At 33.2% G+C, this 18,848-nt stretch overlaps 1 protein-coding gene across 2 annotated transcripts; it reads right to left on the bottom strand.

The window, feature by feature from the left end:
* Positions 1–5,900: 5,900 nt before the first annotated feature.
* Positions 5,901–18,294, bottom strand: LOC114327434 (40S ribosomal protein SA). 2 transcript variants are annotated; one of them, XM_028276057.2, is made up of 5 exons: positions 18,133–18,294; positions 17,394–17,738; positions 15,643–15,869; positions 9,473–9,695; positions 5,901–6,098 (listed from the first exon to the last, which is right to left on the bottom strand). In XM_028276057.2, exons 2-5 carry the CDS (start codon positions 17,707–17,709, stop codon positions 5,944–5,946), a joined length of 921 nt encoding a protein of 306 aa, XP_028131858.1. In that variant the 5' UTR covers positions 17,710–17,738; positions 18,133–18,294; the 3' UTR covers positions 5,901–5,943. The 2 variants fall into 2 exon arrangements, with proteins under 2 accessions (XP_028131858.1, XP_028131859.1); XM_028276058.2 differs by having other exon boundaries at positions 17,813–18,152.
* Positions 18,295–18,848: the final 554 nt, after the last annotated feature.

Genomic DNA, 18,848 nt, shown 5'->3' with positions numbered 1-18,848 from the left:
TTAGAAAGCTTAAGTTCAAAAGCACAACATTCTTCTTTTAAAACCACCCGATTTACGTCCATCTGAATTTTTTTTTCAACTTTTTTGCCCTCTTTTTCAATTTTTCCCTTCAACCCGCAAGTTTGCGATTTTTTTGTGACGCCCCTGTTTGAGGTAGCATCCCCGGGTCAAAAGTGACATTTATTCCTAACCCTTAGCTTTAAAACCCAATGAAATTTTTTCGCCTTTGACAATCGCACCCCCCTCCCCTAAGTAAAACTCGTTCCCCTTAAAAAATCTGAAAGCACGCCTCTGACCGAATCAAAATCCGCACCAAAAATCATCAAAAAATTCAAAAACTTAACCCAAAAAGCACAAACATCTCTGTCTCGTACTTCCGGAGCTACAAAAACGCCCCAATTGAAATTATGATATATAGATTAAAAATACGAGAGTACGCCCCTGATAGGATTGTAATTGGCACGAAAAAATCACAAAAAATTCAAAAAGCTTAACACAAAAGCAAAAACCTAATTTTGTGTTTTTTTTTTAATATTTCAGCCCTATGCAAAATTTGCATCCCTTAAAAATTTCGAAACCACGCCACTGACAGGGTTAATATTGACACGAGAAATTCACAAAAAATTCAAAAAGCTTAAGTCCAAAAGCACAAACCTCATGTTCTGGTTTTGTTGGAAATATCCTTATTTTTGCCCCCTTTTTCCTCCCCATGGATACGCCTCTGATTTAAACTTAGTTTTTCGAATCCGCCACATCAACCCATTTACAACGGTAAAAGTTAGGTCAAAATCGAAGGGATAGGGGCTGAGGTATGTCAGTTTTTCTGTTTTTTTCATTTTTTTTCTTTTAATTTTTTTTTTTTCGAAATGCTTAATCTAAAATTGAAAATTTAGAAAAATCTATGTTTCCCGCCTCGTCGATGCGCAAATTTTGATGCCTCGCGCAACTCAGTAGGTTACGGCTTAAGCACGCTACTGAGCCGCGAAGTTCAAAAGTTGACCCCTTTTTGGTAGCCCCCCCTACCCTTACCGTAGGGGTTGGAACGCGGTTTATGGTTGCTTTGCATGTAAAAACTGTGAAATATTTTGACCATTTCGGAAATTTTGCAAACATTTAAAAACTCCGGGTACTTCGAGGGGTGAGTTTGTCATTTTTGTCCTTTTTTTCAAATTTCCCCATTGCGAAATTTTTGTGCCGCCCCTGTTCAAGCTAGCGGCTGTAGTCGAAAATCACAATTATTCCTAATGCTTAGCGTCCAAACGCACTAAAATTTTATCGCGTTCGACCAACTCACCCCCCACCCCTATGTAAAACTCGCTCCCCTTTAAAAAAAAGAAAGTACGTCCCTGGGAGCGATAAGCTTTGCACGAGAAAATTGCAAAAAATTTAGAAAGCCTAAGTCCAAAGGCACAAACCTCCCCGGTCAAAAGCACCCGATTTATGTCCATCTGAAATTTTTTTGCCATTTTTTTAAATTTTTTCCTTCAACCCGCAAGTTTGCGATTTTTTTGTGACGCCCCTGGTCGAGCTAGCGTCCCGGGGTCAAATGTGACACTTATTCCTAACCCTTGGCTTTAAAACCCAATCACATTTTTTCGCTTTCGACAATCTCACCCCCCTCCCCTAAGCAAAACTCGTACCCCTTAAAAAATCCGAAAGCACGCCCCTGACCGAATCGAAGTCCCCACCAAAAATCATCAAAAAATTCAAAAAGCTTAACCCCAAAGGCACAAATATCTCCGTGTCGTACTTCCGGAGCTACAAAAACGCCCCAATTGAAATTATGATATATGGATTGTCATAATATAAAATCACATTTTTTAACAATTTGTAATTAATTTTTTAGCTGAATACAAGAAGTTTTTAATATAATATATTACAGTCCATTCTATCAGAAGTTTGTCCATAACAATGTTTTTATGTTACTTTTATATTTAGAATTTTACATTTCCCCGATTTAAGTTGATATAGGCAACTCAAATTACACGGCCTGTCAAAGTTTCCAGCACCTTGTCTGTCTCTCTCTAGGACCTCTCTCTTGTATCGTGGCTGCATTGCCTGTCTTCGTGCCTATTCCATCAGTATTGACAGTTCATTGGTTTTGGGAAAGTTTTTATAGGTTATAGATAACCTAAAATATTTTTGACGGACCCTATGGACGGACCACGACCACCATAGAAGAGTGGGTGGGGTAGAAAGAGAACTCTATAGGCAGAACTGGTCCCTTATTCCAACACCATCGATATTTTTGGAAGCCAACTAAGCGTTTTAAATTGGAAGATTTCTGTAACGATTTGGAAGATCTCTGTAACGTATTGGAAGATATCTGTACCGTTTTGGAAGCTTCGCTAGGGATACCAAATTCTATAATGTGCACGTTATTAATTTTTAGTTTTTGCAATAAAATATTTTTATTACAGAAACCATAAAAATAAAAATAATTATTGCAAAAACAAAAAATTAATAACATGCACAAGCATAGAATTTAGCATGAGCAGCGATTATATTTAAAAAATGATAAGTATGTATGTATGGATAATGTAAGAACAATAATGAAACCAACAAATGACAGTAATAATTATTATTTATATAAATCTTGACATGAATTCATTGTTTTCATAACATAATGTAAAATGTCTTTCTACCTTAGGAATTATTCACATTACCTGGAAACAACTAGGTACAGCTGAGGGAAGAAAAATAATTTATACACTGAAAAAATGTCTATTAATAACTAAAATATGAAACATTCACTTCACTAATCACTTGGGTACGGGATAAAAACTTAATACACAAATATAAAATTGATATAAAACGCATACACAACACAAAAATTACAAAATGACGCACTTAATTCAATACAAGACAACGTTGCCATATTTTATTTAGGAAATATATTGCATGTTTGGCTAAAATCTACTAAATCAAGAACTAAAACTTTATTAACTTATTTAAGTATAATTTAGGTTTTTTATAATAAAAACAGCAGCTAACTTAACTAGAAATAAATATAACGTGAATGTAAAAAAACCAAACTTTTTTTACATTTTAACAGGGAAACAAAATGACCTAGGTACTTTAATTAATTTTTATCAGTTTTATATTTTAATATTTTTATATAATATTTTGTCATCCATTGATTTTAACATATTATGCATGTCTGGATCAAATTTGGTACAATTCCCAACCTCATTCATACCTTCTTTGACAAATAATCATGAAAATACATTTTTTCTACAACCGTGTTAAAAATGCAATTTTTAGCACTCCATACGAGCGTTAAAAATGTTACTTCAAGGCACTAGTGCTTTAAAAATTTTAAGGCACTGCAGTTCGTATTGACCGTATAGGCAATTTGATGTAATGTCAAAAAAATATAAAAATGGAATGTCAGTCAAGTTCAAGTAAAAGTTTTTGTAGATATTGTCCTGTAATTACGTTTGTAGAAAAAATATTGTATGATATGCGTGTTAAAAAGTACATTTTTAAAGCACTCATGTGAATTGCAGAACTCGCTTCGCTCATTCTGCAAACTTTCACATGCTTGCCTTAAACGTGTACTTTTAACATTTATATCATAAATAACTATTTATTCAAAAGTTTATTGCGATCATCAGTTGTAATACGGTTAAAAACGGAAAAAAATCTTTTTCATTTTACGTTAATAGAAACGGGTAAACACATTATTTTTGCAAAGTTACATTTTACATACATATTTTAGTTTTCCGTCGTTAGTTTAATTTTAATAGCCTCACCGAATGTCAAAACTCTTTGTTGTATAAATATTACCCGAAACACTACTGCACTGCTGCTTGAAACAAGAAAGTTTGGTATCAGACACCAGTCTCATTTATTTCTCTAATCTCTATATTCATACCTACGTCCTGAATCTTATTTTCGGTAATGACATTAGGAAATTGTAACAAAATGTCAAATGTAAATACTATTAAAGAGTTAATTTCATTTTAGTCATAATGCATAGCACAGAAAATGTTGATATACAGTGATGAGCGCGCTAATAACCGGCAAAATAGCTCAAAAGATGGAAAACATAATACATTGCGAAACAAAAAAAGATAAAAACTAGTGGAGGTGGAAATTATCGTTATAAACGTCTAAAATATCATTACATTACATAGTTTCCCACCTTTAGACGTATCAGAGGTATGACAACTGTCACTGTGACAGTAGAATTTTATAAAATACTCCTGTCACAGCTGTCACAGACGTCTACAGTTGGAAAACTATGTAATGTAATGTTAATTAATAGTACGTTTATAACGATAATTTCCACCTCCACTAGTTTCATCTCTTTTTGTTTCGCAATGTATTATGTTTTCCATCTTTTGAGCTTTTTTGCCGGTTATTAGCGTGCTCATCACTGTACATATACCAAAAACCTACTAAAAAATATTGCCTACTAGAATTAAAAAAAAATATATCAAAAATCTATCAAAAAAGTAGAAATCTGCTGAATGTGGCAACGCTGTTACCAAATAAACACAACTGTCCAACTCGACATTCAATTGTCAAATATTCTTCTTCTTTTCAATTAGCCTTGTACCACATACATTAGCGATCCACATTATGTGTCGCCATCTCTAATTCCGGAAGCTCACTATATATATGGAACCAATTTTTTCCATTGAGTTCGCAGGGCATGACGACCACCGCGGTATTGTATTACAGCCAGGCCAGGCGAGCCGGTCAGAATGTGCAAAAAGTGGCGGTATCAATGTTTGGTATAAGAAATTGGAGTAGCTGCTTTACGCATAAACACTCGTCGGTATTTTAATATCTCTTGAATCATTATAAATTAGTCACTTTAGAAGAGTAAAAACTTGCATATTCAGTTAAAATAATTAAACATATTAAACAAGGGAAAGTAAACTATTTTTCTACTTTTAAGCACAAAAAAGCAAGTTCATTAGTGAAAATTATTTTGCACATCATATTTGAAACATTATTTGGTGAAACATCTCATTTTCATTGGTAGTAAAAATATATTAATTTGTCATGGACTAAATTACGGTTGTATTGATATCCGAATCCGATAAGACCTTTGGTCTTCACACAATGTTGTCAAACAACTTTTTTATATTTTCGCTTTTAAATTTTCTAGGTGATTTATGAATCTATTATAAGCTCGCTTAGAAACGGCATATACCGACGTAGTTTTTTGCAACTCTACCGCACCAAACTTTTTTTATTCTATTCTATATTTTTTCAAGTTCAAATGTATTTTTTTCCATTATTTTTTTTTTTAAATAGGCTGATGTATTAACAAATAAGCTGCATTTTTTTCTTTCTTGAAAATTTTTCTAAAATGCTTCCTTTTGAGTTTTTTGTTGGAAAAAGGCTAATTAAGCGAGTTTGGATGTTTCCAACAACACGAATTTCAATTCTACAAGTTTTTAAACCATAAAGTGTAAGTAAGAATATTTTGATAAGGATAAATGGTTTTTTATCTTGATGAAAACATGGATCCAAATATTTCGAATATTCATACAATTACTAAAACAATCGGACATTGACAGTTTCTGATCATTTCCTTTGATTATGTTAAGTAATGTTCTTATCAGTTAGGCCACTCTAGCTCTCATGGCCTCATTTCACAACGCATTATATTGTCCATCTTTTATATTATTTTGCCAGTTGTTAGCACACTCATCACTGTATAGAACTATACATGTATAGCTATGTACTTTCTTTCTGGACAGGGGACTGCAATTGCACCTCGCTGCCACTGTCCATAAACAATGATTTTGACATACTTTTATAATGCCATACTAGAATTCAGTAAATTTAGCTCAGCATATATGACTATCCAACACATGTATACATCCATCTTGAATGAGGAATAGAAGGGGAGAGGAGTGGAATATTTTTATAACACTAAAACGGGTAATAAAGGGTTTTATTTATTGGTCCAAAACAGTATTTTTAACGCCATTCACTGGCACCTCCCCAATTTGGAGCAGCAGCAGCTGGAGCAGCAGGAGCAGCTGGTTGACTTGTAGACCATTCCTCTTGAGCAACTTCAGAAGCCCAATCTTGAGTAGCACTAACATTGTATGCAGGTGCAGCAACAGGAGCAACTGAAACAAAGAATTATGTTATCACTATAAAATACATGCGAAGAATGTAGAAATACATGCTTGTATAGAGTATCCTAGGTCCGCTTTTCAAAGAATGAAAAAATTTCTAATAAACTACCTTATCACTGGATATCCGATACCAATATGTAAAAACATTCATTTATTCCATATTATTATATCGAAACATGGATCCTCAGAATTATGAGTATGAGAAGTTTAGAAGCGTTTGAGATGTGGGTTTTGGAAGGATGCTGAAGATCTCTTGGACAAAGCATGTGGCGGACGAGGTGCTGAGAAGAATGGGAACTGAAGAACTCATAAATATTGTAAAAAACTGTGAAAACAAGTTTTCCAGGACCTTCTTTAAGTGCTGTCTCCTAATCGGAGGTTGGATATCATCATCACTATCTTTACTCTATTGACTGCTGCTCTGAGGAGTTCTAAAGAACTGCATTTAAACCAGTCCCTTAAATTCTTCAACCATGACACTTTCCTCCTTCCTATATTCTTTCCACCTCTTATATTTTCCTGTATTATCAGTCTTAGCATTTCATATCGCTGTCCCCTCATTATGTGTCCCAGATATTGTAACTTTCTTATTTTTATTGTGTTTATTATTTCGCATACTTTACCCATTTCTTGCAATATGTACTTCCGTGCTCGTTTTCTTCTGTGCCCATGCATATTCTAAGCATCCTTCTGTAACACCACATTTCAAATGACTGTAGCTTATGTATGTGTTCTTGCTTCAATATCCAGCTTTCAAGTCCATATTGCAGTATCGAGAACACGTAGCATCTCAAAGCTCTTACTCGCAGTTCTAAGCTAAGGTCTTTGTTGCAGAGAATTGTTTTCATTTTTACAAACGCATGTCTTGCTATTTCTATCCTGGTCCTTATTTCTGTTTTCATTTGTCTCTGAAATCCACGTTCCTAGTTATTTGTATTTATCAAATCCAATTGTACCTTTCTATCAGTACATTTCCCAAATGTATGCTTTTGTATGTTTGTTTTCTTAGTTATTATCAAATTTTTTTATGTGGGTTAAAACTATCACATCTTTTCTGGTGTTGTATTTCTGCGCATTGTTGTAACCATTGTTCTTTTGCCTGCTTGATTTTGGATTTTATTTGTTTATCCATATTTTTGTACATCTGATTATCTTTGTTTTTATGCTGACATCTTTCTTCCATTAGATCTAAGATTTCCTACATCATCCATTGTTTCTTTTTGTATCTGGTTAGTGTCAGAATTTCTTTTTGACTTTTATCTATTTCTGTCTTTATTAATAACCAATTTTGTCTGTTTCAGTACTTTGCAGAATTTGTTCTTTAATATTAATTAATCGGTTATTAATTTCAGCTGTGAGGCGTTGTTTAATGAGTGGGTTTCTTAGTTTACTTGTATCGATTTTTACATCTGTTGTTCTTCGTTTTATTGTTTTCATTTTGAGCCTAATTTTGGTCACTACCGGGTTGTGATCTGATCCTGTCGGCACTTGTGATAGATTTTTGCAGATATAATTGAGTTCTTGTCAGTGCCGGATTACCCCCGGCGGTAAATTTTGAGAGGCGGTACGTCGCTCCCATCACGTTTTAATTCTATATGTGGATATTTCAAATTTATGGGGTTGATTTTCTGAAATAGCAAGGTAATAAAAGTTCGTCTCGTCACCGATAAGATGCGTGCCGGTGGTAGTAGGTCGCACAAAAACACGTTTCATGTTCCCGTGAAATCGGCCAGCGCCAACACGTCATGTCGTCAGTCGTGTTAGCGCAGTTTTCGAGACTAGTCTCAATTGATCCAATTGCAACAGTTTGAGATGTTTTAGAAGGTAGGTTTATTTGACTATTTTAGTTACTTTTATAATAAAATAAAATTTGCAGCAGGATCTTCATCACTTCGAGATAAAATCCAGAGAAAATTCAGACCCACTTTATGATATCGAGTTACTTCCTGAGAAAAGTTCTCCTGAATGTCAAATTCTAGTCGAAAGTGGTGTTAATCGAGTTGATTTACAAGATCCAAAATTCTGGCCAAGAAATTGTGTAGATGAAGTGCTGAAAGAATTCAAAACACAGGATCTTAATTCTTTAGACTTTGAATCTTCAAAAAGAAAAATAGGAAAACAAAAGAGGTAGTGCACTAAATCACTATTCTATAAAGTTTTAAAGAATGGTGAAAAAATTCGGCATGACTGGTTAGTTTATTCCAAAAGCAGGCTCCTTATTTTGCTTATATTATTAGGTTTGTTTTTTCAAACAGTCAAACTAGTCAAAAACCGTCAGCAAACAGTTGGTCAGTGAGAGAACATAATACAGTCACCAGTGCTATCCCCTCTACTCGTGCTGGTCCACTATTCGCTGATGGTTTCAAACCGTTTGAAACTGATGCTAGAACAAACCTATTGTCGACTCTTTTCAAGAGAAAATTGCACTTTTTCCTTTTTTACTGGATTTGACGACTGGAAAAAGGCTAAAGAAAAATGTGACAGTCATGAAAGGTCAGTCGTTCATTCAGAACATCTTAAAAATTTTATTTCAAGAAATTCATTGAGTATGAGAAACATCAACTCACAGTGCTATTTTTGTGATGGAGCCTTATATGCATAAAAATAATATAATTGCAACCTTCCCAAACTTAGAAATAGCACTAAGAATCTTCTTATATAGTCCATGGTTACTGACGCAACTGGCGAAACATCATTTTCCACTTTAAAACGGGTCAAAAATTATTTGAGAAATACGATGATGGAAGAAACATTAAATTCGTTCGCTGTTTTAAATATTAATAATGATCTGCTTACAAAATTAGATTTTAATAAAATCATCGACCTGTTTGCAAATAGCAACAAAGTCCAGGAAAATTTGTTTGTAAATAATTATGTTAATTTACTTTATAAGTTGTGAGTTTGTGTCTTTGTGGCTTTTTTGTATATTTGTAATAAATTACCTAATAATATTAAAATAGTTTTAATGAATTGTTAACCTAAGACGCATCTATACCTACTGGACAGTGGCAGTATAGTATGACTTAGCCCCCGGCGGTCCATGAACTAAATCCGGCACTGGTTCTTGTATCTTTGTCTAATTGTATATTATATCTTCGACATATTCACAGAGGAGAAAAATACAACTTTCTACTAATCATGATGGAAGAGAAAGGGAAGGAAAAAGAAGTTCTGGAAGAAGAAAATCCTCCTGGCTGAAGAATGTAAGAGACTGGACACGCACTGACACACTCGATACTAAGAACAGCTCAAGATAGAGAGCAATTTGCTGTATACATAACTTAACTTCAGTAATGGAGAAGGCACCTTAAGAAGATGAAATACAAAAAGATGAGAAAACAAAAGTTCTTTAAAATAATAATCACCTGGTGCAACTTCAGCATTCCAATCAGTAGTTTCAGTAGTATTCCAGTCCAAGTCTTGGCCTTCAAGAGGAGCTGGGATATCTACAGGTTTGACAACAGCAGCCACAGCTTCTTTGGCAGCTTGTTCTTCCTTTTCAGCCTCTTCTGGTTCACGGTAGAAGAAAAGATCTACTACAACATCCCATTTGGTATCCCGTGGAATGATTCCTCTAAGACGGAGAACCTAGAAAAAGTGGAACAGTTGAAAATATTTCGTATTTACTATACGGGGGAAAATATTCGTTAAGTTATATTCAGGTGGAAAAATTATTGAAAATCATGGATAATCAATGGGAAAAATTCATCATTCACAATATGTATTTTCTTTTCAAACAAGTTTTATATAAATCATTCATAATAGGTTCCAGTGAAGATTAGCCTCAAATGAAGCTTGGCAGAACAAAATATTGGTGTTTGGCAGTGTTGCCATCTTATAACATATTATTTGTTGTATGCTTCCCATATACAGAGCAAACCTTTTAAAAAGAACAAGTTTATATTATTTTATGGATTCTGAATTTTTTAATTCATATAAATGCAAATGAATAAATATTTGTTCCTTTCAAACATGTGAGGATGTAAAGGTTAATACTTTCTGGGGAGTCATTTTCATTAGAACTGTATATACAAATCACTGCTTCGCAAGAACATAGGCTTAAGCCAAAAAAGACGATTTTAGAGGAGAGGCATTTTAAAATTTTTATAGATTATGATCATAGGCATAATTCCGAATAAGTTTTTACTTTAAAGACATTACCTATACAATTTTGTTAGAAATATATCTAAATACAAACTCTGATAACTAGATAAATTTATAAAGTGTTAAAGTGGTTAAATTTTATCATTTTGTTACCCCTATTAGAGTTGAGTCTTTTTTCCTGAGAAACATTTACTTGAGAAACTTTCCTGAGAAACTTTATTAAAACGCTAACCTAACTACAAAAAGGCTCCTTATTTTAGAATTTTCACAAAAACTAATCGTAAATATAAAAAGTTGTTCTTGACGAGAAGTAAACACACAAATTGCTTCATATTCTGCGGTGTAACTAACAGTTTAAAATTAGAAATCAACCTCGATGGATGTAATTAGCAATTGCTCCTAAAAAACTGTTGTTTTACAAGTAAATATTAACAATTAATTATTAAAGTTATATCAAATAAGCTGAATTAGTACAAGGAATTTGAAGATCATCTTTCTTTTTTGGAAAAACAATTTGTTTGTCTGTAAATTGCAATAATTGCAATGCAAAGTTTGTACCTTTAGTTTTTCTTTTTTAAACAAAAACTTGAAGCAATTAGGACAAATTGATAGTGATAGATAAGTAATTACCATATACCAGTGAAGTGACTTACTATCTTTATTAAAGGGTTTATTTTTGACATTTTGTTGAATATTCAAATATGGGCAAATGCTTGTTATGCAAGAAAGATGCTGCAGAGGATAAGACTTCTTTCAAGTGTGATGGATGTAAGAGGGTTATACATATTAATTGTGCCAGTATAACAGCTACAGAAGTAAGATGTCTTCAATTGGCAGCAGATACTAGGAAATTAAAATATTTCTGTGAGGATTGTGAGCAAGGTTTACTGTTAGTACCAATTTTGAAGTCTATGGTTGCAGATCTAAAGATTGAGGTAGAGAAACTTAAGTGTGCCAATGAAAAATCCTTACACGAAAAGGATAATCAGATTTGTGATCTAAGGAAGACTATTGATGAACTGAAATGCAACTCCAATGCGCCAGGTTTGCCATTTGAGGAAATGTTCATAGAAATAAATGATAGAATTGTAAAATCTAACAATATTATGTTATTCAATGTTCCCGAATTGAATTCTGTGAATATTGAAGATAGGATCAAACAAGACAGAGCCAAAGTCGAGGAAATTATGAAACAAATGGGAAAAGATGAAGCGTTGGAGGATTTAGTGAAAGTTGTTCGAGTAGGAAAGAACACGGGTAGTAAGTCTCGTCCACTTAGAGCTATTTTTTCCAATAATGGTGTTGTTAAGGACATTTTAAGGAATAAGAAAAGACTACAGAACTCAACAATCAAAATAAATAGTGATCAAACAAATATGCAAAGGGATATGTTCAGTAAAGCTTGGAAAGAATTAAAAGACAGACAAAATAAAGGCGAAAAAGACATTGCCATAAAATACAGAAATGGTGTACCAAAAATTGAATCATTCAAGAAAGAAGGAAAAAACTAATCTCATCCCCATTACAAGTTTATTGTCAGAACGTCAGAGGACTTCGTACAAAAATTCAAGATCTGATTAGTTCTATTTTGTTCTGATTATGACATTTTTATATTTGTTGAAAGTTGGTTACACGAGGATATTTTAGATAGTGAAATTAAAATACCTTCATATAGAACTTTTAGATGTGATCGTGATAATAGTTATAAGTCAAGAGGAGGAGGTATTTTGATTGTTGTTAAAGACTACATTAAGGTAACTGTGCTGAAACCCTTGTATAAATCTATTGAACAACTTTTTCTTTTATGCTCATTTGGTAAAAAAAATTTTATAATTGGAGGGGTATATATTCCACCAAAATCCGTAGAACAAATATATGAGCAACACTGTTTATCAGTCGAAGATATATCCCAAAGGTATAATCATCATAAGACATATATATTCGGAGACTTCAACCTTCCGGAAGCTTCATGGGATAACAATGAATCAGGTGTCTTGGTGAATTGTCCTCAAGGTTCACATGCATTGTACTTAGCTGAGTTTTATGGGTACCTACTTGAATTTTTTCCAGATGATTAATATTCCAAATGAAAGAAATGTGTTTTTAGACTTAATATTTACAAATGTTTGTGATTTACAAGTAGCAAAAGCTTCAGATCCGATTTTTAAAAATAGTTATCATCACATAGGTTACACTTACAATATTAGTTTGTGTGAACATCGAGGTAAGTCATTAGAATATACTGAATTTTATCATGATTTTGTAAATGCAGACTATGAAGGTCTCAATAACTATCTTTCAATGATACCTTGGGAAGACCATTTGAATTTGTCAAATGTTGATGATGCTTTAACAGAATTTTACAACATACTTAATATGTCACTATCATTGTTTGTACCGGTGAAAAGATTTAGAACTTCTAGTTATCCAAAATGGTTTGATGCCAACTTGCGTTATTTAGTCGTACAGAAAAAAATTGCTCATAAAAATTATTTAGCTTCCTGTAATCAAGAGGATTATGTGATTTTTTCAGAACTTAGGAGATTGTGTAAGGATCTATCAAATCAATGTTATAACACTTATCTGAATCAAGTAAATCATAATTTCTGCAGTAATCCTAAGTACTTTTGGCAGTTTGTAAACAGTAAGAGAGCATCAAATGATTTACCAAACAGTATGTACTATGGTAATGCTATAGCAACAAACGGACAACAGATTGCAAACTGTTTCCGTCAATTTTTTTCAACAGTTTATTCGCCACAATCAAATATTAATAACTTGGAAGTAAAGGGAAACAACAATCTTTTTATACCTAATTTTTCAATATCAGTGAGATATTTTCAACAACATTTTATCCCTACCCAATAAGTTAAGCAGTGGTCCAGATGGTATTCCCGATTACTTTCTAAAGAACTGTATATATTCACTAACTAATCCTTTATATCTTCTTTTTGAGTCATCATTAAAGACATCAGTTTTCCCAACTTTATGGAAGCACTCTTATATCTGCCCAATTTTTAAATCAGGTAATAAACAAGACATAACAAATTATCGAAGCGTTTGTAAACAATCCTCTATACCAAAACTTTTTGATAGACTATTGCACGATCAATTAAAATTTTATTGTAAAGAGCGTCTAATACACAATCAACATGGATTTTCTCAGAATAAATCAACAGTAACAAATTTAGTACTCTTTGAACAAAAAATATTAAACGCGTTGGAGAATAAAAGTCAGATGGATACTATTTATACTGACTTCTCCAAGGCATTTGACAGAGTAGATCATAACATGTTATTGGGAAAATTAAATGCTTTTGGCTTCAGTCATCAATCCTTACAATGGTTCAATAGCTTTTTAAGAGATCGCACACAGCAGGTGAGAGTAGGTTGTTTTAATTCAAATATAATTCATGTGACATCAGGAGTACCCCAAGGAGCTCACTGTTCACCTTTGTTATTTAATATATTTGTGAACGATATATCAGAATGTTTTAGAAATTGCGATTTCCTGATGTTTGCAGATGATTTGAAATTATTTAAATCCGTAGATTCAAATGTTGATGTAACATTAATTCAAGAAGATTTAGACCGGTTGAGTATTTGGTGTGAGAATAATATTTTGCATTTAAATGTTGCTAAATGCTGTTATATAAGCTTTTATAGAGGTAATAAAAAATATGATACTTCTTACACAATTAATGAAAATGAATTGTCTTATGTTAAAACAATAAAAGACTTAGGAGTCACATTTGATGAGCAGTTGCGTTTTGTGCAACATATAAATAGTGTAACAGTAAATGCATCAAAATCTTTGGGCTTTATCATTCGCAACTGTCTGAGACTATCTGTAGGGGCTTTAAGAACGGTATATTATGCTTTGGTTGTATCTAAAGTGGAATATGCATCTATTGTATGGTCTCCACAATACCAAGCTCATTCTACTACGTTGGAGAGATTGCAGAATAAATTTTTGAGATATTGTGCATACAAATTAAACATACGCATTACTAATCATGATTATACCTATATTTTAAAAACACTCAACATGAATTTATTAAAAACTCGACGAGATAACTCTGATTTGGTATTTGTGTTTAAAGTAATAAATGGTTTAATTTGTTGTTCTGAACTTCTCCAATCTATTAATTTATATGTTCCCTCCAGAAGTCTTAGACATGTTGATTTGTTTTATATACCTTTTCATCGGACAAACTATGGTATGCATTCGCCCATTGAGCAAACACTAAAAATTATAAACGAGAATAACTTGGAAATGTTTGGTGTCTCCTTGGCTGGTTTTAAGAATCGGATTAAAAGAGCTTGACAGGTACTTTTTGTTTATTTGAACTGATTTGTGTAATAGATGTAATATGTGTGATGGATAACTATTAATATTTCGTTTTTGTTTAATAACTATGTAATTAAGATTTATTTTACTCTAGTTTAGTAGATATTACAGAGATTGATTTTATACTGTATGTGTTGTAATGGGGGTAATCCCGTAAATAAATAAATAAATAAATAAACTTGAGTCTGTATTCATACGAAAATGTTAAGCATTTAACTACTTTCGTGCCAAACAAATATAGACACTTGGTGCCATCTCTTAGCGATTATTATCATTAATGTCATAGGTCTTTCTTCACGCGATAGATACTTTTATTTTTAGTAGGTCTGCATTGGCAAGTAAATTTCATCAAATTTTGACTTAAGCCTACATTCTTGCGAAGCAGAGAAATGCCACTCATCAGTGGAGGCACCATGTGCTTATAATGTATGCCATCCGCATGGAAAGTGTTATTATTAACATGTGATACATTTGGTACTGTCGGATCCCTCAAACCACCAGTTGCCAGAGTGCAACAGGTTTTTTAACTTTATTATTTTTACTGAAATTTTACTAGGTATGTACTTTTTAAAAACCTGTTTTCAAAAAGTATTTACTTTTTCTTTTTTAGTAATTTTAACCCTCTAATGCACCACTCTGCCTCAAAACAGACCATCATAAAAATTTCCAGACATACTTAATTATTGTATAGTTGCAATACCCAAAATAGTCTCTGGATTCGATCGAATATGCTCCCAATGTTACAAAATTTGATCAATCAGACAAATTTTTATGCTGTAATTTTACTAAACTGCAAATTACTCTCTATTAACCCTCTAATGAATTTTACTAAAAAAATTCATGCATTAGAGGGTTAAACTATTTTTATATATCTTATAGCTTTTGATATTTTCATTTTTGATGAAAACTTCAAAACTGTAAGACACCAATATTTTGTTAAGCTTCATTAAGGCTATCTTCACCCTAATATATAATGAATGATGTCCAAAACATTATCAGGGACTGAAATCTAGTAAAAGTACAAAACAATTTAAAATTTTAAATGTTACATCAATATCTTTATAATAGGTAAAAAGTTACCTCTCTAGCCAAAAGCCACCACAGTAAACCAATACTGTGTGAGGCTTTGTTGTTTCCGGGAATGGCAATATCAACAAAACGTAATGGAGAATCAGTATTGCACAAAGCAATAACTGGAATGTTTACGTAAGAGGCTTCAGTGATAGGTTGGTGATCAAAAGCAGGGTCAGTGACGATCAACAGACGAGGTTCCCTGAATGCAGCTTGGATCTGATTGGTAAAAGCACCTAAAATATAAAACTGTTATTTTAAATATGTTAACACATTAATAAAATGAATTAAAAGAAAGGTGATATCAGTTGCATAAAAGTGAAATCATTATCTCATAGGTTCCTTAGTGTTATCATCATTATGGACAGTAGGCTACTGTCTGACCAAATTCACTTTGTATTTGAGAACGGAAGCAGTGGAACTCATAAGTGAGAGAGGAAATGAATGTAGACTCCATGTAGAATCAATTTATGTTTGCTCCATGACATTCAGTCTATCCTCCATAGGTCCAGACAGCTGGACAATGTTTACTAATTTATTACATGATGACTATTCGGGTTGGGCATCGCTGCATCCTATATTGCAGCTTATTGGACTTCCTATTTATCAGTCAAATTTACTCATTTGAAAAATTTGACAACAGCGTCTACCTCGGTAGTTTGTTGTTACATATGGTGAAATTTTTTAAGTTATGATGGTGGCTCCACAAAAATACAGTAAGTTGTAGTGTTTTTCTGTACTTTACAGTATTGATTGTTCTTAATTTATGCTACTTGATGGTTGGGCGTATTTGTGGTAAATATTTGAAAATAATTGCAACTGGACACGTCAGGGGTCCTCTTAAACTTTTTGTCCAGCATTTTGGACATTGGGACTTAGTTAGCAAAATATATTACCATACTCACGTTTTTTAAGTTTAGTTACAAATAGTTAAAGGATATTGATGGAACGTGAATTGGAGGTTATTTTGACAAATGACTTTTTAGTCAGTGAAGACAGCGATAAGATCAAAGGAAATGGATTTACAGGAATTTGAAGATGTATGTTGGAAGGTCACTAGCTCTAGGTGGTAAGCCTGCAAGTGGGAGACAAGCTAGTGCATCTATTTCAAGAGAATCAGACATCTGAAGATGAAGTGCCCATAACTCCTGTAAAAAGTCTACAGTTTTCCAGTTACCGCCTATAGATATAAGAAAAACCAGTAATGACCATTCACCAATATGCCCTGTCAGCAATAGAAATTCTTATCGTGTTGTCTAAACCTCTTGGATGCACTAAGAAGACGAGATTCTTTTGTACAAAATGCAAAATGTACATGTGTATTTCTCATGAACCAGAATGTTTTTTCAGTTTCATACTTAAATTATATGAAAGCTAAGTCCTGGGCCCGGATTACGTACACTCGATACGCATCGTATCTGCCATGTTTTACTGTAGCACCTTATGGGAAAACATGGCGGATACGATGCGTATCAAGTGTACGTAATCCGGGCCCTGATGTCCGTTATGATGGACCTATCATATTATGTGTCAAATAATTTTTTTATAGTTTTTATGGATTTTCGTTTATTGTTTTCACAAATGACAAGAAAATAGAAAGTATTATTAAAATAAAAATTTTTTCTTGGGACTGAAGAGGCTATAACTGATAGCTCCCAGTTTATATAACGTCAACACTAGTATGCATCCAAATACAAAGTAAATTTGATCAGACAGTACTTCTAAATAAATTGTAAGTAATAGGTCCCAAACATACTTACCAGGAGTAAATCTTCCAGCAATAGGGGTAGCTCCAGTGTGAGCAGCAAACTTAAGAACAGCACGCTGGCCATAGGGACGAGATGAAATTACGAAAACTTCACCAGGGTGTTCAATAGCAACAATGGCACGGGCTGCCAAGAGAATCTTTTCCCACGTTTTCCTTAAGTTGATGATGTGAGTACCGTCATGACGACGTTTGTATACATACTGTTCCATTTGAAAATCAACATTTGCTGTTCCAAGATGGGTGGAAGCCGCCAACATCTTGGTAACATCGTCCTCTTTAAGGCTTAAAGCCTCGATTCCTCCCGACATCTTTACGTTTAATTTGAGTTACGATAAACCTATAAAAAGATTAAATTAAAATATACAGTCAGAAAGTTTGATATAGAATGTTATTTTTCCAAAAAGGACTAACCTCAAATCCTATCCAAATTTGGAAGGTTCTGAGACACTTTTCTTGTGGCATGTTTAATTTAATAAATGTTTATGTCGTATTGAGCAACAATCTAAATTTTTATACTTAATTACTAATTAAAAACTTAGGAAACTTAGGCTTAGAGTAAAAGACAGGTTAACAAAATTGAAAATGTTAAAATTGCCAATAATTATACGAATTGTTCTAGAAATAATATCCAAATTAATATTAAAATTCATGTTACTATTTATTGGTTCAAAAATTATCAAATATTACTAATGGATGGCAAAAACTTTAAAAGAATTATTTTCAAAACTTACGAGACAAGATGCCACTTGGGTTATTTGCACGAGAAAGAGCGTGTTTGTTGTTTTTACGTCACTTTTAATGCTTATGTCATGTCTATGTCAGCTGTCAAATATATACACGTTCCGATTTCTTTAAAGGCGAAATTACACGGTTCAACCAAATTGAATCCCTTTGGTTGAATGGAGCAGAAATAAAAGCGATGCTATTTACACTGTGAACTGTTCAGCACATATTCTTCGAAAGATGTCGTCGAATGAAAATGAAGTCATGCGTTTAGGAGTTGCATAAAAGAATTATCGAAAAAGAAGCTAAGGAACTGCCATCGTTGGTGGGTGCGATATGGGTGCGATCATATGTATTAAGAAGACAAACCAGGAGCCGCTTATTTTGGTTAATCGTTGGGTCTTTGTTAACTAACGTAACTAAAGTATAACGAGTGGGAATACTTTTAATTTTCAATTTTATGTCTTCTTCGGTTATACATACCACTAATGTTCAAATATTCAATTAGGGATTTGATAGCATTTTCACGAAAATCTCGCATTTTATAACCCTTCCATAGATACGAATACTTTTTCAAATGTTCCAACAACAAAGACTTGCGCTCTTCCTTCCATAATAATACGCTGGAAAAGTGAATCGTTCAATTCTTGTGTTTACAGATTCATTTCTCACTCAACGTCAACGTTGGATGTACTGTAGGATGTACTTGTTCGAGATTCACCTG

Source organism: Diabrotica virgifera, chromosome 3 (assembly GCF_917563875.1).
Source record: "Diabrotica virgifera virgifera chromosome 3, PGI_DIABVI_V3a".
Classification (NCBI taxonomy): Eukaryota; Metazoa; Arthropoda; class Insecta; order Coleoptera; family Chrysomelidae; genus Diabrotica; species Diabrotica virgifera.
Note: the sequence above shows the minus strand (reverse complement) of the source record. Positions and strands in the feature narration are given on the sequence as shown.